Source organism: Coffea arabica, chromosome 9e (genome assembly GCF_036785885.1).
Source record: "Coffea arabica cultivar ET-39 chromosome 9e, Coffea Arabica ET-39 HiFi, whole genome shotgun sequence".
NCBI classification, from domain to species: domain Eukaryota; kingdom Viridiplantae; phylum Streptophyta; class Magnoliopsida; order Gentianales; family Rubiaceae; genus Coffea; species Coffea arabica.
Window position 1 is genome coordinate 32584121 of NC_092327.1, and position 22560 is coordinate 32606680.

The window sequence follows — 22560 nt, forward strand, 5'->3', positions numbered from 1 at the left end:
TTCCCTGTAGATAGGTCCAAATACCAAATATAAGTATATATTAATAATTTAAACAATATTTGGCAAGGACAAAGGGAAAAATTAACAATAAAATTACTAATAATTAACACCCTATCAATTCCCCCCACACCTAAATCATGCTTGCCCTCAAGCATGAGAACAACAATTGAACACCAAAATTTGACCATAGCTGTTACTCCAACTACCGTATTGCCAAGACACCAAGAAAATCATATATCAAGCGACACAGGTCAAGATCCAAGAAAAATCACCCCGGTTAGCATCTAAACTACCAACTCCTCCAATTTAAAGCAAACTAATCTAAGAAAAAGGAATGGTTGCTCACATTTATCAGCAAACGGTCCAATTATTAATCAAAATCTCGACATTAAGATCACAAATAGGCAAGCTGACTTTCTTTTTTTTTTCTCTTTTTTTTCAAATACTAACACAAACTTTACTTGTTTTTTTTTTCTCTTTTTTTTTTTTTGGGAATAGCAAAAGACTTAGTCTCTAGCCATTTAGAGTCTTTTGACGTGAACTCCAACATTTGTCAGATAAAGGAGCCCGGTTACTCAGCTCCTATCGCTATATGACCACGTACTCATAGAAATCACTACCTTTTGACGCGAGAATCGACACTTTAGGTGAAGATCCCCGATTATTCGGTAGTAGCAACTAGCGGAGCACAGTCAATTCTTATTTATAACCATATAGCACAATAACTAAAAATAACACAAAAATAACAGCAGTCAACCCCAAATTTCCAAACATGGAGAACTAAAATTAATAATTAAACCAATTCACATAAAAAATGCCAACAATCATTCCCTATGCCTAGAAGAGTTAACTAAAAATTAGAAAAATTAAGCAATTATTGATATTCACCAAAGAGATGTTCTTGAACTCAACTATATTAACTTGATACCCTTTTATTACTAAAACTTAGCAATATCAGAATTAGAGATAAAAATCCAACATCAAACTTGGTATTCAAATGGGAACTGACCACTAGAAAAAACAAAAAGAAAAGGAAATAAACGAAAGATGGACAAAAACAAACTAAAAAAAATAAAGAAAAACAAAAAACTCTAGAAATTAAAAACAAAATTACTAGCACCACAATGATTCCCCCCCACACCTAATTCACACATTGCCCTCAATGTGATAATGTAAAAGTAGAAGGAAGGAGAGGGGCAATGGTACTTCCCTGAAGTCATCAAAACAGGGGCAGTTCAGGTGAAAATTGTGGATCAAGACCTGCATGGTGACGTCAATGTGGGTTATCCGAGTCTCTAGTCTCTTATCTCACATCTGGAGCTGGTGCCATTCGTGGTTTCACCATGAACTCTAAATATCACTCTAAGTAACAAGAGACTACAATTGCCAATAAATAATGGAAGCCGAAAATTCAAAGCAATAACAATTTTTAAAGCCATCCCAATGAGCAAAATGCACAATTCAATCTCCTACAGATTAAACTAGACCCCAACACTTATAGCAAATGCAATCTATAAGTATTTATGGACCCCATGTAGTCAAATTCAGAATTAAGGCCGTCCAAAGTGCAACAACTGCTCCAAATACCCCAAGCAAGTCAATTAAAGGCAACCGACTTCAACAAGCAAATGCAAACGGCACATTCATATCCCAATTCAACAAATAAACGCAGGAAAGTAGCCACAATACTAGAGCACAGCTCCCAATAATGCAACAGAACAGCAACTCGAACAAACTAGGAACTGTGCTAGTGTCTTAATAAATCAACAACTTTCAGCAATTAGATACAATCGGACCCAATATCGTAACAACTGTCTCCAATTGGACAGTCAATTACCCACTTCAACCTGCTAAAATTAGCAATTGACCCAAGAAAATGGCAACTCCAGCAACAACAGTTCAGAAGTTGGACAGAAACAACTCAACCACAAATGCCCAGTAGTCGATTAGGCAACCAATAACACAGGAGTAACAAATATTATGTAAACTACCCTCACCAGTACCACTGGTGCATGCACAAGGAAAATTGAAATCAAATGGCCAACCCACGACATGTGATAAAGCCAAACACACCAACCAATACCACTGAATGGCAGAGAGTAACACGGGACCCAATTGACAAGTAACTCCCAAATTACCCCCAACAATTTCCAAACAAATAAACTGGCACAAAAGTCATCAAATTTTATCCCCCAGATGCAATAGAAATCTCAAGTAGTCAAAACCCAAATAATATTCAACAATATAATCAATACCAGAGAGCACCCCCAAATGGGGTAGCAAATAAATTGAATTCCACCCAAAATTAACCCCAGAAAATACCCAAATCACCTCCTGCTTGTATCCATCAAGACACCCAAGAAACAAAAACGCAAATTCCAGCAATTTAAGGACCAGAGAAATACTAATTAAGGTGAAAATTGGAATACCTCCATCTGCTAATTTTGGGCAGGTGGTGACGCGCGGCAAGGAGGTGGCGGCGATGGAGCTGCTGGAGGTTGGCGTGAGGTGAGGCGGAGCTGATGATGGCCGCGGGAGAGAGAGGGAAGTGAGGTGGGGGTGGCGCGTCTGTGGGCAGCGACGCGCGCAAAAGGAGAGAGAGCTGGTGGTAGCTGCGTGCGGTGGTCAGCTGCTGGTGGAGCTGGCGTGCTCTGGAGCGGAGCTCGCGGCAGGGAGAGAGTGAGAGTGAGCTGGTGGCAGGCTGATAGAGAGACGCAGTGGTCACCGTTGGCGGCGCGCGACTTGAGGAGCGGCGCAGACCATTGACGGAGAGAGAGTGAGATGGAGGGAGACGCGACTTGGCGGCGGTGGAAGAGGTTCGGTCGAAAGGAGAAGGGGAAAAGGGAAAGCAAGGTAGGGGAGAAGAAGAAGAAGAAAAGAGAAAGGAAGAAAGAAAGAAAAAAATAGTTTTTGGGTTTTTTTTTTCAATGTTTTTTTTTCAAAATTTTTTTTTTGAATTTAAATTTTCAAAATTTGACTATTTGAAGAGAAAGAAAAAAAAAATTTTTAATTCATTTTTGGGTCGTCAAACACCGCGTGGGCACGTCAAAATTGTAAAACGTCCACTGCCCTTGAGTCACTTTCCGCACTTTAACGCGTGCTCTGCTCGCGTGGGCACGCCAATATTGCATTTTCTGCCAATGTCGCGAGATGTTGAGATTTGACCAACATGGCGTGGGCACGCCATGTTTAACAAACGTCCACTGACCATAAGACTTGAATTTAGACGCTTAACACGTGCTCTGCTCGCGTGGGCACGCCAAGATTACCTATTCTGGTCATAGTGAGGAAACATCAAGAGTGATTAGTACCCAAGTGAGAAACGACATATTTAAGAAATTGAACACAAAAATAACAAAATCAACAATTGGGTTGCCTCCCAAAAAGCGCCTGTCTTTAATGTTTTTGGCTAGATATTGTCATGTTTATTCAGGGAGGATAAAATCTTGTGGCGCATTTCAGTACTTCATCCTCTATGTAATCCTGATAGTTCTCGTAAATAGAATAATTCTTGAGCACACGAGGTACGGTTTTCCATGGACTAGTAGATGGCGCCAAATAATCAAGCAGTGATCTCAATTCTTCATCCACTCCTCCATCAAGAGCACTCAACGGTTCAAAATATTTGACCATAGCCACTCTTAACTTATTTCTGCCATGAGACTCAAAAACTTCCGGTATAACAAAATCAATCTCATTAACAGAAATCATAGAGTAAGAGTTAAGAAAATGCGGGTTAGGGAATGGAGGTGGTGTCACCACATTTGATGATTCTTCACTGGATTCTTTCACTTGAATGGGTTGCGGTTGGGGTTCTATTTCTTCCTTTTCAGCTTCTTTTTCAACTGCTTCTGTAGATCTCTCATTTTGACACTCTTGCATCTTCTCATCACTAGTCAAGCAAATTGCACTCTCATTTTCTTCAAAATCAACAATGATTTTCGAGGGCAATTCTTCAATTTGAGAAGCCAATCGATTTATTCTGGATGTCAATAGACATATTTAATCTGCCAGATTACTTATTGCATCCTTCATCATCCCATTTCTCATTTGTGTCTCCTGTTGGAATTGATATGTATTAGTAGCTATTGATTCAACTATTTCTTCAAGAGACATACCTGACATAGATGATGATTCTTGAGACTCATACTGCTGAAAATTCATTGGCCCTGTTGTATAATTATAACTGGAGTTATCCCACCATCCTTGATCATACCCATTTGGATTAGGGTTATACAACGTTTGAGACCAGGGTGAAAAATCTCCATAATTATTGAGTAGGACACTCAGATTATCTTGATATTTGGGGCACATACCGGTTGAATGATCCCTGACATAACAAATTTTACAGGTTGCAGTAGCTATTCTTTCTCTAATAGAGTTTAGTGCCTCTGAATATGCAAATTTAGCAAAAAAGCAAGTCTCATTGCCTTCCCTGGAAACAAAATCCAGTCTATCACCAAAATACGGAATGTTAGCAGCCATAAACTATAAAAGAAAAAAAAAGCAGAAAAATAGATTAGAAAAAAAAATAAAAACAAGATGAACTCAAAAAGAAACAAATAACTAGCGCCAGTCCCCGGCAACGGCGCCAAAAATTGACAGGTGTCGAACCTGTGCAATAATAAATACCTGCTTAAATAAAATATAATTTCTATAGATAGTGATAAGTAGGGTCGAATTCACAGGGATTGGGAATAATTTATTTCTTTTAGAGTCCGAAGTATGGGGAATTTTTGGAGAATATAAAATAACTAATTAACTAACTAATAAAACAACTAATAGAAATAAATAGAAATTAATCAATAACCAATATGATTCTAACCAAAGGTATAACTTTTCAGACACGGTCCATGTAACTGATCATCGACGCAAAGATAACTCAATTACTCATTAATAGATTGGTTATAGTTGCCTTACACGCAATGAACAACCAGCCTTTCCTTAATTTCTCGATAGTTAAGGTACGACCGTTAACTATTTCTCTAACCAAGAAATAACCCTAGGTACGACCATAGGATTTAATTACTTGACTGCATTAATAATTAGAAAAGTCCAACCCTAACCAACAAACACGCTACGAGGGTTTGTTTAAGTTAGATCATACGTTTCCCTAACATAAAACCAATCACGCTAGTCGCCACTGGTATTAATCGATAGAACAATTACGGATTCAATCAATTAATATGACAGTAGATTATTAGGTTAATTCGAATATCGGGCCCTTGACATTCAAATAACAAAACAATCATAAGCAATTAAATCAGGAAACGTACAAATACCAATAAATAAAAGAAATAAATAAAATAATTAGATCTCACAGATGTTCGGAACCGAATCATCAAATTGACCTTCGACTAGAAAAAATGAATTAGTTCATCTTCATGGAGGAAATCCCATGCAAAATTGCAGAAGTAATTATTCTAAAACAAAGCTATGTTTTCGTCCTCCCCCTAGAAGAAAACGGCAAAGCTATATATAAAGTAATGAATACGAAGGAACTAGCTAGAAGTAAAAACAAAACGAAACTCTCCTATTCTAAAACAAAAACTGCTTCTTGTCTCGTGGTCCCCACGAATAAGGAACAAGCCACAAAGACTAATGCCTTTCTTCTCCTCTGTACGTTTGTTTCCTTAAAGTCAAAAGAAATGACTCAATGCTATCTATCTAGTGGTTCCCACCGAATTGAGAGTCCAAAGGCCAAAGAATTGGAGCTCTGCGAAGTCCTTGATTTTAGTTTCCTCTTCATAGGAAAACTTCTAATCAGCAAAAGAGATGCAATCCGTCTGTGGCACCTTGTGGGCCCGGGTTTGTGAAGCTCTTTGGAGTCTCCCACGTGTGAAGCAATTTTCTTCAACAGGTCTTCCTTTTTAGTATATTTCAGTTCAACTTTCCTGTAGATAGGTCCAAATACCAAATATAAGTATATATTAACAATTTAAACAATATTTGGCAAGGACAAAGGGGGAAATTAACAATAAAATTATTAACAATTAACACCCTATCACTTCCGTTCTTTTTTCTTTCTTCGGCCAAATTACCCAAAAAGGGCTTGCATCTCCTTGTTCCAAAAATGCCCCTACATGCCTTCTATTTGAATTCTTTCCCGATGACTGTCAAATTGGCATTGGTTGTGGTATTTTCAATCTACTTCCTGAAATAAATGCAAATTACGAAAAATGAGTAGAATCTAATAATTAATCCACATCAGATCAGGTAATAGGGGAAATTAATAATAAAATAAATAATAAAATTGCAACCTATCAAAAATGTGCATTGCGTTTTGAAAATTCGTAGTTCACCTATTGAAGGTCGTTCACCTTGTTTAACTAACCGATTTAAAATCCCAGGACTAGCAATCTCATGTTTTTTTTTTTTTTTTTTTTGGCAAAAACCCCGTACACGGGGAGGGGATGCCAGCCCCTAAATATTATTGAAAACGACACTTAAACAAAGAAGGGAGACGCCTCCCCAATGTAAAGTCTAGGCATACAAAACCTAACCCCCTTCGCTAATCCAACGAACCCCAGGCACACTCCGTGAGTCTAGCACAACCGAGGCCCGGACGATTGCCGGCAACTCCTGGAACTGGTCATATTCCGTGACACCTATTGCTCCCATATCCGCTAGCCTGTCTGCCGCCGAGTTGGCCTCACGGAACACATGCGCGATAGTGGCTGAAAAACCCTCTAGAAGTCTCCTAATTTTCCTCAAGCAATTACATAAAGGCCACTTAGCAAGTACCCCAGAGACAACCAACTGCACCTAGGCCTTAGAATCCACTTCTACCAACGAAGGACGAAGCCCCCGTTGTGAACACAACTGCAAACCAAACAGTAAAGCCAGACCTTCTGCCTCCAACACATTGTATTCCCCGAATTCCTTGTAAAAAGCAAAAATCATTTTTCCCTGATAATCCCGGACTAGCCCCCCACCCGTGGCCCTGCCATGCTTCACACTGGCGTCCGAGTTCAATTTAAGCAAACCAAAAGGCGGCTTTTCCCACATAATCGCCCGAGGGATCCTCCGCCGCGGCGGCGTGGTGACCAAACGAAGCAAGTCACAATCGACATCTCCGTTGAAGTGCGACCGACGAAACAAATTAGCCTTCCCAAGCCCCTCCAAGAAATGGTCTACCTCGCAGATGACCTTGTCACTCCCCCAACGGACGCCGCAGAAACGCTCCTGGTTCCTGGCAGACCAAAGAAACCAGCACAATACAACTGGCATAAACGTCCGAATATGGTCCTTCGAAGGAATTGCTGCCGTCCAATACCACGCTTTAAAAACTGATGCCATGCCCAAGCAATTGGATAATCGAAAACCAAAACGGGCAGACATCCTCCGCCACACCTCGGAGGCCACTGGGCCCTTAAAGAAGACATGCAAAAGGTCTTCCTCCTCCAGATAACAGCACCCACATCTAGAGGGACAAGACAAACCCCTCGACCGTAAAGTCACATCCAAAGGTAGGAAATTGCGCATCACTCTCCAAGCGAGAAACGACATTTTCATTGGCAACACCGAAGACCATAGCAGTGAATCAACCAAGGAATACTGCCTCTTTTGTCGGAGCACCTCCCATGCCGACTTAACCGAGAAGCAACCCGTCGGAGAAGGTAGCCAAACCATCCTATCTTTCTGAGATACGTCGAATGGCGTGTCCTTGATAGCCTGGATGACAAAACTCGGGACCCATTGGGCAAGACGCAATTCATCCCAACCATCCAACGTAAAAAATTCGGAGACAAGGAAGTGGGGATGATCAGGCCGAACCACCACACTCTCCAAAGGCTCATGAAGGACCCAGCGATCTTTCCAAAAATCCACCAAACCATCCCCTAAACACCACCTAATGCTCGGCTCAACCATGGGACTTATCGTCTGAAGACGCCTCCAAATCGCCGAAGGTCGCACGGGTGCCGCGTCCGCTGGATGACACCCGTTGACGTATTTGGCGTGCATGAATTCTGCCCAAACAGAAGTTCCCAGCCTGAACCGTCACCACAATTTAGCGGAGAAAGCTCGCGCCATGTCCCTGAAAGAGCGGAATCCCAGGCCCCCTTCGTCAACAGGAAAGCACAAATTATCCCAGGAGGACCAATGAATGCGCCTCTCCCCGTTTTGGTCCCATAGAAAGGAATTACAAAGAACGCCCAGCCTAGTGAGCACAGCCTTGGGAGGATCCAACACCTGAAGTAAATACATGGGCAGCGAAGCAAGGACATGCCGTGCTAATACGAGCTTACCCCCAAAAGATAGCAATTTCGTGCTCCAATGTTCAAGACGACTCCTCATTTTGGAAACAATTCCATCAAACAAGATACCACAACGCCGGCCTTTATATATAGGAGCCCCCAAATAAGTGAAAGGAAATGTCTGCCTGTTGAAACCCAGACCCCTATGTACCAACTGTTCCTGGCCCGGAGAAGCCCATGACGGCAAGAAAAAAGAACTCTTGGTGACATTCACTCTCTGTCCTGATGATTCCTGATAGTCCGAAAGAAAACCCTTGATAGCAGACAAGCACTCCTCTGAACATCTTGTGAAAATGAGCATGTCATCGGCGAAGGCCAGGTAGGGGACTACTGTCCCTGCTGAAACAAACCGCCTGTGCGGCTGACTATCCAGGAGATGGTGCAGCCCACGGCCTAAAAACTCCGCAATTAACACAAAAAGGCCAGGAGAAACCGGGTCACCTTGCCTAACACCCCTCGTGGACTTAAAAAATCCAGAAGGCTCTCCATTCACCAAGACAGAAAACCAATTATTAGACACCAAGCGAAAAATAAGGTCTACCACATGTTCAGTAAATCCAAACTTCCGAAGCATAAACAAAAGAAAAGGCCATTCGACCCTGTCATACGCCTTTTCCATATCCAATTTTAGCATAAGATTTGGGTGCCTCAACCGCCTATCCAGATCCACCACCAACTCCTGAGTAAGAAGAATGTTGTCCGTTATCCCCCGACCTGGCACAAACCCTGTCTGCCACGGGGATACTAATGTAGGGAGAACCGTAGCCAACCTATCCGAGACGAGTTTGGAAATAATTTTCGAGCAGACGTTACAAAGACTTATTGGCCGGAAATCCTTCCATTGCCCAGCACCCGCCACCTTAGGCAATAAAATGATGGAAGTGCTAGTAAAGCACCTAGGCAGCCGCATACCTTGGAAAAAGGCCTGTACCGCCTCCAATAAATCAGATTTAATAATATCCCAGCACACCTGGTAAAAACCTGCCCCAAACCCATCCGGACCCGGAGCACTATCTGCATCCAATGCAAAGACCACCCCCTTCAATTCTTCCATTCCAGGCAAGGCACCTAACCTGTCATTATCTGCCGACGTTAATTGAGGGAGCGAAAACGGAAGTGCTGGAGGGAGAAATCCGTGTTGCTCAGATGCGAACAAGGAGGAGAAGAACCCCACGGCTGACCGCCTAATATCATGTATATCCTCCAGCCAGGCTCCAGATTGCTCTTTAATACGGGCCACAAAATTATAACTTCGGCGTTGGCGGCAACGAGAATGGAAGTATGCCGAATTAGCATCCCCAACCTGCAACCATTTGATGCCCGACTTTTGTCTCCAGTACTCACACTCCACTGCCAAGCTCCTTGAATAAGCCGCCTTTGCCTCCTCCAGTTCTGCTCTGGAAACTGAATCCCTCTCCTTGTCAAAATGTTCCTCCCTTTGTTTCATAACAGCCTCAGCCGCCTTCACTTTGTTAAAAACATTACCAAAGACCTGTACATTCCATGTTTGCAGACAACCTTTTACCGCCCGCAATTTATTATGGAACTTCGGCATACCCAGCCCCTCCACGGGCAGCGCCCAACCTTGGCGGACCACCTCCATAAAACCTGAATGCCTCTGCCATACATTTAAAAATTTAAAAGAACTTTTTCCTTTTCTCCCATTGTTGGCAGTAATAACCAGCGGAGCATGATCCGAACGCCCTCTGGACAAATGAGACACATGGGAGAGATCGTACCCCTCAGCCCAATCCCGATTCATCAAAGCCCTATCCAATCTCTGCCATACCCTACCATTCGTCCATGTAAATAACGACCCATCAAAAGGAACCTCCGCTAAACCACAGGTGCCAATGGCAGCGTTAAATTCCTCAATGTTCCGTGCATTGGCTGGAGAACCACCCGCTCGTTCCTCCGCAGTGGTAATGACATTGAAATCCCCTGCCAGTAACCAAGGCCCCCGCACGGAGCCCGCCAATTCTTCCATTGCCGCCCACAGGTCGCGTCGCCCCACCCTCGAGCACCGTGCATATACAGTCGAAAGCTGAATCGAGCAACCAGACGGAAAAGAAATGCCCAAATGAAGGAGTTGCTCGGCCATCTCCCTGAAGCACAATGACAACTCATCGTTCCAAAAAACCCATACCTTATTATTCAACGCTACCGCCGCTCTGTCGAAACCTAGAAACCGGCGAACCACCTCCAGCTGCGGTGTATCCGACAATGGTTCTAGAAGAACTAGAATCCGTATTTTATTAGCTTTGCAAATCTTATGTAGATATCTGAGTGAGTCTTTACGAGAAGCCCCACGTATGTTCCACACCACCATCTTAAAGGGATTTAACATGAGACCGTAACGAATAAGGATTTTGAGACAAGATATGAACCTGGTTGGACGAAGATTTAGCCGGACGACCGCCCTTGTGCCTAGCCCCAAGCTGACCTTTACCCGCGGCTTCTTGCTGCTCCACCTGCGCCGCAGCACCCTGCACCCCGTCCAGCATCCCTCCCGTTGCCATCTGACCAGGCGACAACCGTTGATGCAACACCCTATGAAACTCCTTAAGGTGAGCCCATTGTGCCACTTCACCTGGTATATCCCCGTCCGAGTACTGCCTTCTGTGTTTCGGCCTAGTTGTTGGAGCATGAGCCTCAGACCTGGACAGGGTGCGCTCAAAATCCTGGAACTCCTTATCTGCAAGTGCTTGCAATACAGCAAAAGTATTGGAGGATGGCACACACCTGGCCTCCTGCCCGCCTACTTCCCTTTCGCAATCATCAGTCCTCGAAACTAAAAACTGGGGGGAATCAATCTCCAGCGCATCCATATCTGTCAAAGCCACAGCGGCTACACCCTCAAGCCCAGCCACAGCTACCGAGTCTCCACCAAACTCCGCACCACCACGGACTTCCTCCAAAATTGGCTGATCACCAGCGGCTGCCTCCATGCTGGCTAACCCCGGGTCACAATGCTCCTCCACGTGAGTATGCGCCGCCTGACCCATATCAGCCTTAGGTACCTCCAGATCATGGGTATTCACCCCAGGTTCAAAATCCGGACATGCCCGCGCAGACGTAGCCTGACCAGTGGTTACCTTAGGTCTGTAAACCGCCACTGCCTTGTCAACCTTCTTGCCTAGAGGTTTGGTAGGAATAAGATCTGGGTTTTTCCTAAAACACTCCCCAACTTCATGACCAAAACGAGTGCAAAACCCACAAAATTTTGGCCAGTTCTCGTACTCCACCGACTGCCAGAAACCCTCCTGATCCTCTCCAATCCAAATACGGTGTGGAGGAGACACCGAAACATCCATCTCAACGAGCACCCTCGCCACGGACGGGCGCTTCAACGCCAAAGTCGCAGAGTCAATCTTTAGAAATCTTCCCAGCAAACCCGCCAGTTTGGCAATGTACATCTTGTTAAACAAAGGCAACGGAAGCGACGGCAAGGACACCCACACAGGGGCGAACGTAGCATCCTGATGAGCTTTGAAATCGAGCGTCCACTTTGATACCAGCATCTGCGCGCCCTTTACGACCCAGGAGCGGCGCAAGAAAAGTCTTGTAAAGTCCTCCTCAGACGACGGCCTGATGAGGACGTGATTAAGATCTAGCAGGCCAACATCACACGCCCCCTTCAGACCTAGCGAAACGAAAAAATGCCTAATGACTTCCATAGGTGGGCGGCGAAAGGGAAACCTGCCGACTAACGCATTCTGAAACGGTGCAGAAAGAAGCAGCAACTCCTTCTGAGAAAGAAGCAACGCAGGTTCCCCTCTATGCGAAGAGGAACACCCCAGATCCGGAATATTCGACTCTAACCGGCCAGGGCCAGCGAGCACGTCTGCGAAGGACCTGGAGGAGGCCGCGGCACCCCCTGCAGCCGGCGGCGGCCACGGAGGACCCTCCATGCATCCGGGACAAAACCCTAGCGCAAGTTACCAAAAAAGGAAACCAGACTAGAGAGAATGAAAAAGTGTCCGCAATTTTTCTTCCTAGCAATCTCATGTTGATTTGTGATCTGTAAGAACTATTGTAAGTCATTAGAAAATAAGACAGTAGCATACCTTGACCTTGTAATGAAGTAACATTTCCTTGTGAATTTTTTCCTATCACAAAAAAAGGGTGTATTTATTTTAATTTGTTTCTTTGGTATGTGTTGAGAAAATCTTTTGTGGTGTGCTCCTTTTTTTTAGCTAATAAAACATCATAGTTTCATTAAAATTCGTACTAATGATAGAAATTACATCATTAACCATACATAAATATCAAAGAATCGATTTGAGAAGAATGGATACTACATATCCGAATAACAAATAAAAATTAAGATAAAATAATTGTTGTCCCAAGAACATCTGTGCATGTTTCTAATCGCTAGATCTACTAATTAATTATTTCAAGTTCAGATATTATCGTGAAATGTGTCCAATAGACCCAAGAAATTCTATATCTAATAATTGAAACCTAAAAAAACTTGGATCTAATAGTAAAAAGGTGAAAGAAAAACTACCTATAACTCTCACTAAGAAACCTAGTAGACAAGAAAAGTCTAAGAACTATGAAATCCTAAAAGAGAAGAAACTCTCACTAAAAAAAATTATAAGAGAGACTCATTCACACAAAAAAGAAAAAAATACGGAAGACAGGCTCCCACCATGGAGAAAGATTAAGAAAAAAATCTGATATCTCTCCCATGGGAGGGTTGGAGGATGTTTTAGTTAGAGAGTTTTTTAAGAGAGAAGAAAGACAGTTTTTCATAGGGAGATTATACAGTAACAAGTGAAACTACTTGGAGCCATTTTTTATTTGCCTAGAAAAATAGGTGTTTCACATTCAAACATAAATAGTTGTCTAGAAAAGAAGTGCCAAATTCTCTAGAAGGCATAACCTACTGTTCTTATTCTATCACCTAGTATAATTTGGATTGAATAAATAAAATACAGTTTACTAAGAAGGCAAAACCTTATTGCAAGCTCAAAAGATACGAGGTTAATCGTGTGCAATTTTGACCATAATACACACAAAGGAATGGTGGAACGGGTGGATTTATTTTAATTAATTTTGGTTAAATTATATAAAACCCCCTTGTAATTTTATCTATTACCACATAACTCCCTTAATGTTTCAAAATATTCACTTCACCCCCCATAGTTTTATGTAAAGTGAAAACTTGACGAAAAATTGTCTAAGTAATGTCATTAATTGAATTACCAATAGTACTCTTACTTAAATGTTAAATCAATCGACGGTTTAATTATCTTGTATAAAAGCGTAGGGGATTACATGGATAAAAGCAAAAATTATTAAGGGTAAAATGGATATTTATACAAATTATAAGGGGGTTACATGGAGATTAAAATTTTATCATACGTGTTTTTAGAGCATTTTTTATATAAATGCGTGACTGATTGCGCATTCCATCTGTTTTCCACTTTACATAAAAGCATAAAGGAGTTATGTGGCTATTTTGAAAATTTAGGGGACTCATATGACATTATGTAAAATCATAGGGGGTTATAAGTTATTTATCCTTAATTTTTTGGTACGTGCTGAAAAATGTTTTTTGGTGTGCTCCTGAAACTATGGCAAATTGCATATGACAATGTTGATGCATAAGCTATCAATTGGTAGAAATTTGATCAAAATGATGAACAGTACCAAGATAATCAACATTTATACACTATTGAACAATGATGTGGAAAGCAGTAAATCCTCTCAGTGTAGAGGGAACTCTCTCTCTTGGGATTAGAGCCTCCCTTCCCCAGTGGTGGGAACTTCAGCAAGTTCAAACTTCTTCAAACATTTTCAAAAAACACAATTCCCGCGACTCTTCATTCATGGAAAACAATCCAATTACAGATCACATTAGGTCTGAATCCAACACAGAGGTAATACAGCACTATTATTAATGATAGCTCGTGGAGAATGTCGGACTAAAGGAAACACTAAGCATCTTTAAGTGGTGGCCCAAGTTCTCAAAGGGGTGTCCGACCAAAGGAAACACTTCGCACCATAAATGCCATGGCCCTGGGTAAGCTAAAACTTGTCCTCTTGATGGCCCTGGTATCATCTTTCCTTGCTTTTGTCCTCGAAGGTAGTGTTGCTCTGGTAGTCTTTTTCTGGTTCCTTGTTTCTTTTTTTTTTCCTTTTCTTCAGTTGGTGCTTGTGTAAGTCTTTCTCCATCTGGTTGACGTTATACTCTGGTTCCTTGTGGGGTGGAAGGGTTATACTCTTTAGAACCTCTGTCAGTATCTATGGAGGGTGAGTTGACTGAGCTGTTACAGAAATTTTCCCTAGCTGGAAATGAGCTCGCTGGAGCTATGTTGAATTCGGAGGATCTTAACAGTGGAGTTAGAGAATGTGAAGGAAGCTTGATAGGCAGAATTATAGGGGAAAAAGTAGCCAACTTTACAGGGGTAAAGAACTTTGCTGCTGCTGCTTGGAGCTACCCCAAAAACTTGACTGTTATAGAATTAGGGCCCAATTTATACCAGTTTAACATCCCAAATTTGGAGGAGAGAGATAGGATTGTTGATGGGGGTCCGTGGGTGATAGATAACCAAGTGCTGGTTCTTAGGAGGTGGTCAGAAGGGATTGAAGAAAATTATGGAGCTTTTGCTACAGCACCCTTGTGGGTGCAACTATGGAACTTGCCTGTACATTGGCTAACTAAGGAGGTGGGTAGGAAGACTGGTGCGGTTTTTAAAGAAGTGAGAGAGGTTATTATACCTCAGACTGGGGGAAAAGAGGGTAGACATCTCAAAATCCTGGCCCTTGTAGACCTATCAGCACCTCTCCTTAGAGGTACTGTAGTTCAAACAGCAGGAACGTTTAAGTGGGTAGTGTTTAAGTATGAGAGGTGTCCAGACTTTTGTTATAATTGTGGAGTGGTAGGTCATAATGAAAGATCTTGTAAAGAGCAGAAAGTTACGGAGGCTAGGCTCTCTGAGAACCAATATGGCCCCTGGATGAGAGCAGGTAGTATTAGAAGCCCTAGCAAGGAAAGATCTTTGAAAGTTGATCTGAACAAGGACAAAAGATATTGGAAATTTCAGGATGGAGAGCTGGTGGAGAAGGAAAGGAGCAGGACGCAAGCAGGAGGTAGGCTTTTGGAGTTCCTTGAGAATGCAGATAAGGAAAATAGAGCTAAACAACCCCTGGATAAGGAAGGGGAGGTGAAGAGATTGGGGGTTACAAATAGTAGCACACCTAGGAATTTTGATGTTAGTACAGAAGATAGAGGCTCTGATGATGGGTATCAGCAAAGGGCCCTGGGGAACCAGGGAACTTGCCTGAATGATCATGCCTCAATGGGAGAGAGGCAAGAGCCAGCAAGTGTGGAAGTGAGGGAGGAGGACTTTGACATGTTACCACCAGGGATAGATCAAGCTGTCAGGACCCAGGATCATTGCGTTGGGGAGACAGACAGCCAGGAAGATCCTCTTATTAGTAGTATGATCCAGGAGGCAGTTAAGAAACAGATTAAGAGGTCCTTCATGAAACTGAAGTCTCCTGGTGTTACTAGAAGGCCCTTAAAAGAGGTGTCTGACCAGGATCTTAACCTCATAGGGAATGGTAAAAGGAAGGTGTTGCTTTGTGATAAAGAGATGGAGGATTTGCAGCACCAACAGGTAGTTTGTAAAAGGACCAAATCCATGTTGGAGTTTACCCAGTTTGAGAGGGAGGGAAAGGAGGAGGGGCTCATCCTGAATAGGGCCCCCATGCAATTATGAGAGCCTTGGTGTGGAACTGTCAAGGAGTGGGGAGCCCCTTGACAGTTCCCCATCTGAGGGAGATGAATAACCTCCTCTCTCCAAACCTTATCTTCTTAAGTGAAACCAAAAATAGAAAACCAGTAGTTGATAGGATAGCTAGGAGCCTGAGGTTTGATAATAGTGCAGTGGTGGAAGCTATGCATAAGGCTGGTGGGATGGCCTTGCTGTGGAAGGAAGACACTCAAGTGGTTGCAGTGTACCAAACTGCTTTTACCATTGAAGCCAAGATTGAGGATATGAAACTCAATTGTACTTGGTGGTTTATAGGTGTGTATGCGAGTTGTGATGCTCAAATCAGGAAGAATCAATGGGAGGTCCTTAAAGAGAGAAGCAGATTGTGGGGAAGTAGATTTTTTATAGCAGGGGATTTCAATGATATTCTGTCTAATGAGGAAAAGTGGGGTGGTGTGGCTAGAGAGGAGAGGAGCTTTAGAGACTTTAAGGATTTCCTGGCTCATAATCATCTGATTGACATTGGGTTCGAGGGTCATCCTTGGACCTGGAGTAATCACTGGGATAATGATTGTGAGGTTAGGCAAAGACTAGACAGATGTTTAGGAAGTATGGAGTGGTACCAGACTTTTGATAAGGCTAGCTGTCAGCATATTGACACTTACGCCTCTTACCATAGTATCTTGTGTCTGAACACTAGTACAGGGGGGGGGGAAAAGAAGAAGAGGTTCTTTTTTGATAAAAGGTGGCTTCAAAGGGAAAAGGTGTACCAGGTAGTGGAAAGAGCTTGGCAAAAGGAGGAAGTTGGATCCCGTATGTTTAAGGTTACTAGAAAGATTAGGAACTGCAGGATTGAACTTCTGAAATGGAGAAATACTTTCAATGCCAATTCCAAAAGTAGGATTGAGGAGATTAAGAAGGAGCTGGAAAGAGTGAAAAACTCAGACTGTGAGAATAGGAAAAAGGATATTGCTGAGCTTAAGCATTAACTCAAAGTAGCCTATTCTGAAGAAGAAAAATTCTGGAGCCAAAAAGCCAGAATTAACTGGCTAAGAGAAGGTGAAAAAAACACCAAGTATTTCCATGCTCATGTTAAAGGGAGGAGATCTAACAATAAAATCAGAAAGTTGCAGAGGGAGGATGGCTCGTGGACTGAGAATGAGGAGGAAGTTGTTTCTGAGATCTCTGATTATTTTCAAAAGCTTTTCACTTGTGGAGATAGGAGGGATATGTCAGAGGTTCTAGAGGGTATCCCCTGTTCCATAACTCATGAGATGAATGCAAAGCTAACTAAACCAATAGAAAAGAAAGAGATAAAAAATGCACTTTTTTCCATGCAGCCTGAGAAAGCTCCCGGACAGGATGGTATGCCACCCCTGTTCTTCCAAAGATTCTGGAATATCCTTAAAGGAGACATCATTCCTGCTATTCTCTCTTTCTTTAATACTGGTCATATGCTTAAATCGATTAACCATACTGTCATCTCCCTTATCCCTAAATTTCTTCATCCTACTTGCCTGAAAGATTTTAGGCCAATTAGCCTGTGCAGTGTGATCTATAAGATAATCTCTAAAATTTTGGCTAACAGGCTAAAGCCTATCCTAGACATCTGCATTAGTAATACTCAATCAGCTTTCATTCCCGATAGGCAGATTCTAGACAATGTCATTATAGCACATGAGTATATGCACTACCTCAAAAATAAAAGGCAAGGTTTGGATGGATACATGGCTATCAAGTTGGACATGGCTAAAGCCTACGATAGGGTAGAGTGGCATTTTTTGCAGGCCGCCATGCAGAAGATGGGATTCTGTTCCCAATGGATCAACTGGATTACTGAGTGCATGCACTCTGTTACTTACTCCTTCAACTGCAATGGCGAAACCAAAGGGTACATTTCACCAGGGAGAGGAATAAGGCAGGGAGATCCCTTATCTCCCTACCTCTTCCTAATTTGCTCTGAAGGTTTTTCAAGCCTGCTCAGAAGAGCTGAAGGAAGAAATGAGGTAAAGGGGCTCAAAATCAGCAGGCAAGGACCTACTATCACGCATCTCTTTTTTGCGGATGACTCTCTCATGTTTTGTAAGGCCAGCACCCAACAGGCTAGGGAAATTATGAAAATTCTCAAGACATATGAAGAGGCTTCAGGTCAGCTGATTAATCTAGATAAGTCTGCTGTTTTTTTCAGCAAAAACATCCCTCTAGAGCAAATGAGGGAAGTATGTTGTGCTCTAGGTGGAATGGGGGAAATGGCACAAGGAAAGTATCTAGGCCTTCCAATGGTGATAACCAGGACAAAAAATCAAGTTTTTGGCTTCATCAGAGAAAACATTCGAAGGAAGCTCCAGTGTTGGAAGAACAAACTGCTAAGTAGTGCAGGCAGGGAGGTCATGTTGAAGGCTGTCTCTATGGCAATGCCGACTTATGCCATGTCTTGCTTCAAACTGCCAAGGAAGCTATGCAAAGATATCACTGCATCAATGGCCAACTACTGGTGGGGTGAGACGAATGGAAAAAGCAAGTTACACTGGCTGTCTTGGAAAAAACTGGCATTGGATAAAACTGATGGGGGGTTGGGTTTCAAGGATATAGAGGCCTTCAACAAAGCTTTGTTGGGGAAACAGATTTGGAGGATATTAACCAAGCCCAACCTCCTCCTTAGTAAAGTCCTCAGAGCTAAGTACTTCCCCAAAGAGTCCATTTTCAGGTGTAAAGCTCAGAAGAATGTTTCTTGGTTCTGGCAAGGGCTTCTAGGAGTCAGAAGCTTTATAGAAAAAGGTGTCATTAGGAGGATTGGGAACGGAAGGAGCACAAGCATCTGGGAACATAAATGGATCCCAGGAACACCTACTGGCAAGCCTACTACCCCAAGGCAAGGTAACAATTCACTAAAGATGGTGCAGGAGCTCATCAGCCGTAAGTGCTGGAATAGAAACGTCATTTTCAGTATGTTTAACCAATTTGATGCAGAGAGGATCTTGAGTATTCCGATAAGCCTAGTAGGCAGGGAGGATAGCTACTTCTGGCAACATAACGGGGGAGGTTGTTATTCGGTCAAGTCAGGATACAATTTTCTCATGAAGGAAAGGGACAGTGATGTGAAGGCAAATGCAGAAACAGCTGGGCCAAGCATAAGGGAAGGAAGTCAACAACTGAAGCAGATGTGGAACACCCTTTGGAGCTTAAACATAAAACATAAGATTAAGCTTTTTATATGGAAATGCATTACAGGAGCATTGCCAGTGAGGGAAGCCATCTTTAGAAGAACAGGAATGGGTGATCCAGTTTGCAGAGCCTGTGGGGAAGGCCAGGAGACAGTGGAACACCTCCTATTAAACTGCCCAAGTACTTTGGATATATGGAAGGTGGCCCCAATTCAATGGGATGGAGTTAGTGATCGGCAAGGAGATTTCAAACGATGGTGGTGCAAGATATCAGAGGCGAAATTAAGACCAGAAGGAGCTCAACATATAGGACTAACTGCAAACATTTTGTGGCAAGTGTGGAAAGAAAGAAACAAACAGGCTTTCGAAGGTCAAAACAGAAGGCCACCAGTGAGAGTAATGAACAAGGCTCAGCAGGAGTGGTTGGAACAAGAGGAGCTAAGGCAAACCAAGGACAGAAGGAGCACAGAAGAAACAGCTTCTAATCAGACAGTGCAGCACCCAGAGACGGAAGAGAAGGAGTCCATAGTCCTTGAGGTATTCCCGACAAGTCAGTAAAGGCAAATGTCAATGGGAATTGGAGTCATAGCTAAGACATTTTCACAAACAAGGATTGCAGAATGGGCTTTGAAGGAGAGAACACTTGGAACTAAGCTCCTGGATGCTGCAGTAGCAATTAAACTGGTCTTGTGCAAAGCCTTGGAACAACGTTGGGACAAAATCAAAATTTTGGCCCACAACAAAGCGTTACTGAGACAGATTAAGCATCCGAGCTCACCTGACAGCTGCTTAACAACTCTGGTTGATGACATTAGTGCTTTACAGAATATGTTTCGCATGTGCTCTTTTGAGCTGGCTAGTGAAGAAAATTTATCAAGATGTAAAAGGTTAAGTTCATATGCCTTAGGCATTTTTTTGGATGAGGAACGTTTCTTTCCTCAGTGCAATTGAGCACTACTTGTAAAGTTTCTCGAGCCTTTGCTCGCACCTGTATACTTTTTTTAGTCAATGGAAAATCTTATCGTTTCGTAAAAAAAAAAAAAAAGAAAAAAAAAAAAGAACAATGATGTGGAACGACACGCTTCCGCTGCCGCATCAAACTAGGAGGAAAAACCATTGAAGCCATCCAGCAGAATAGGAAGATGAATTGCAATTTGATTTTAGATATTCTTAAAGAGAAAAACAGGAAAGCATTCAATACTCCTATGCCCTGAGAAAGTAAATGAGAATACTCAAGATGCAATGCATCGTGTTGTCTGTCGGGTACTGGAACTCGGAAGTTTTGAAACAATGAAAAACAGAAAACAAGGAAACAGAATAAAAAAGAAAAGTTCATCAGATCTTGGAAGTCAAAGTCATCTCCTTTCTTGTTCTAGTAATCAAATGTAGCCATGGTTCAGTTTATCATCTTCTTCTCATCTCCTTCAGAGAAGGAATGAAGCGTTGGAATGCTCTGTTCGTGACTGAAGAAATTATCAGGATCAACTTTTGTCTTCACCTGTACGAGTCTTTTGAAGTTGTCTTTAAAGTATTGACTGCCCCAAACACTTGCTTTCAGATAACTTGTCTTACCATTGAACTTATCCACTCCCAAATCAAGATCCCTGTAATTCACATAAGCTTCTCTGGGGAATTTAGAAACATAAGGAGCTACGGAGTCATATAATTTTCTGATCCAACCAATGTGTTTATTTGTAGTTTTCTTGTCTCCACTTTGCCATGATGTCAGCCACTGGATCATAAATTTTCTCCCTTTTCTGTGAGGAAAAGGAGTTGCAGATTCTGAAATTTTTCCCATCATTCCACCATAAGCATTCCAAATTGAGAACGGAGAATCTTCTTGCAGAAACATTTTCCATATTCCTTCCATTGCATATTCTGGGATGGGCTCTTTCGCAAAGTCTGACTTGGCTTTGAAGTAAGTCTTGTCAGAGAGTGGCTTCCCCTGAAGCAAAAATTCTGGCTTTATAGTTCCTGGGTAGCCGGCAATGTAAAGAACTGATTCAATCCAGCTCATTTCAAGACAATCTTTTTGTGTTAATCCCAACTCAGGAAAGCCTTTCTTCATGACTTTTAGCAGTCTGTCTGCCCTTCCAAGAAACAAAGCCTGGTAGGCAGTTTGTATTGTCTTCTTTCCTTTCTGACCAGTTGAATTCGCAGCACTTATGAGAACTCTGATGAAGAGATCTTCATCAAGAGTGTCAGCAACTTGTTGCCACCTGTATAGAAGTTTAGTTGCTCCTTGTTCCAAAGTTCTTGGAACAGTAAAAACTGTCACAGTTGCCGGTACCGGAACCAACTTTAGTTTCCAAGCAAGGAGGATTCCGAAGCTTCCTCCTCCGCCTCCTCGAATTGCCCAGAAAAGATCCTCTCCCATGGATGCACGATCAAGAATCCTCCCTGTTGCATCAACTATTCGAGCATCCACCACATTATCTGCTCCAAGCCCGTATTTTCGCATCATTGGACCATATGCCCCTCCTGTTATGTGACCGCCAATTCCCAAGCTTGTACAAAGACCAGCTGGGAAACCACGGGTTCTGCTTTTCTGCGAAATTCTATAATAAACTTCGCCAATTGTCGCGCCTACTTGGACCCAGGCGCTGTTTTCCTCCATACTAATGTTGATGGATCGAAGTTTGGCAAGGTCAATCATCATAAACGGGGACTTTGTCGCAGAAGTATAAGAAACGCCTTCATAATCATGGCCTCCACTGCGGACTCTGAGCAGAATGTTGAGCTCTTTCGCGCAAATAACTGCTGCTTGAACATGGGATTCTGTCAATGGTGTGAAAATAAGCTCAGGCTTAGGCCTAGATGGCGCCAAACACCTCAGGTTCATCGCAGTAGATTCCAGAACAGAGGCAAAGGAAGCATTATCTGGGGTATGAAATGCACCAGAAGAAGGTATGGAAAGATCAGTATGAAGATTTACACACTGGTAGAATTCATCATCAATCGAATGATATAAAGCAGCAGCCGATAATGAAGCTGATGATAACAGAACTGTGAATAATGGGAGGAGCATGAGTGAAATTGAAGATGGCATTTCCTTGGTTGAGTTCTTGTTTTTGCCTTAATTTCTGTGCAGGCTAGCAAGTCATAGGTTGATTGAATATATAAACACTAACAAGTAATGTGGTTTTGGCGAAGTTTGAAAAAAACTTCAACTTGGAAGTTAGTGCTATAAATCATTTCAAACTGAAGAATAATTCAATAAAAGCTGCTTCCACCTAGAATTAAAGCACTATACGGTCAAGCTGCACGTTCTTTAGAATTCATTTGCTTTTGTAAGTTTTGCAATTCTTTTCCGTCTAAAGTTTTGGCGGCAGGGGCGGAGGGGCAGTTGCTCCTAAAGTTTTAAGCATTTTATTTACGAATTAATTTTGTATATACTAACCAATAGTGATG

General features: G+C 42.5%; 2 protein-coding genes across 2 annotated transcripts; one reads left to right on the forward strand and one right to left on the reverse strand.

The window, feature by feature from the left end:
- Positions 1-15987: 15987 nt before the first annotated feature.
- On the forward strand, positions 15988-19707 carry LOC113709853 (uncharacterized). The gene is made up of 2 exons (XM_072065772.1): positions 15988-16933; positions 16985-19707. Exons 1-2 carry the CDS (start codon positions 15988-15990, stop codon positions 19705-19707), a joined length of 3669 nt encoding a protein of 1222 aa, XP_071921873.1.
- A 574-nt stretch (positions 19708-20281) lies between these two features.
- Positions 20282-22288, reverse strand: LOC113709503 (monolignol oxidoreductase AtBBE-like 15). Its single transcript, XM_027232278.2, has one exon. It carries the CDS (start codon positions 22196-22198, stop codon positions 20546-20548), a length of 1653 nt encoding a protein of 550 aa, XP_027088079.1. The 5' UTR covers positions 22199-22288; the 3' UTR covers positions 20282-20545.
- Between the last annotated feature and the right edge of the window lie 272 nt (positions 22289-22560).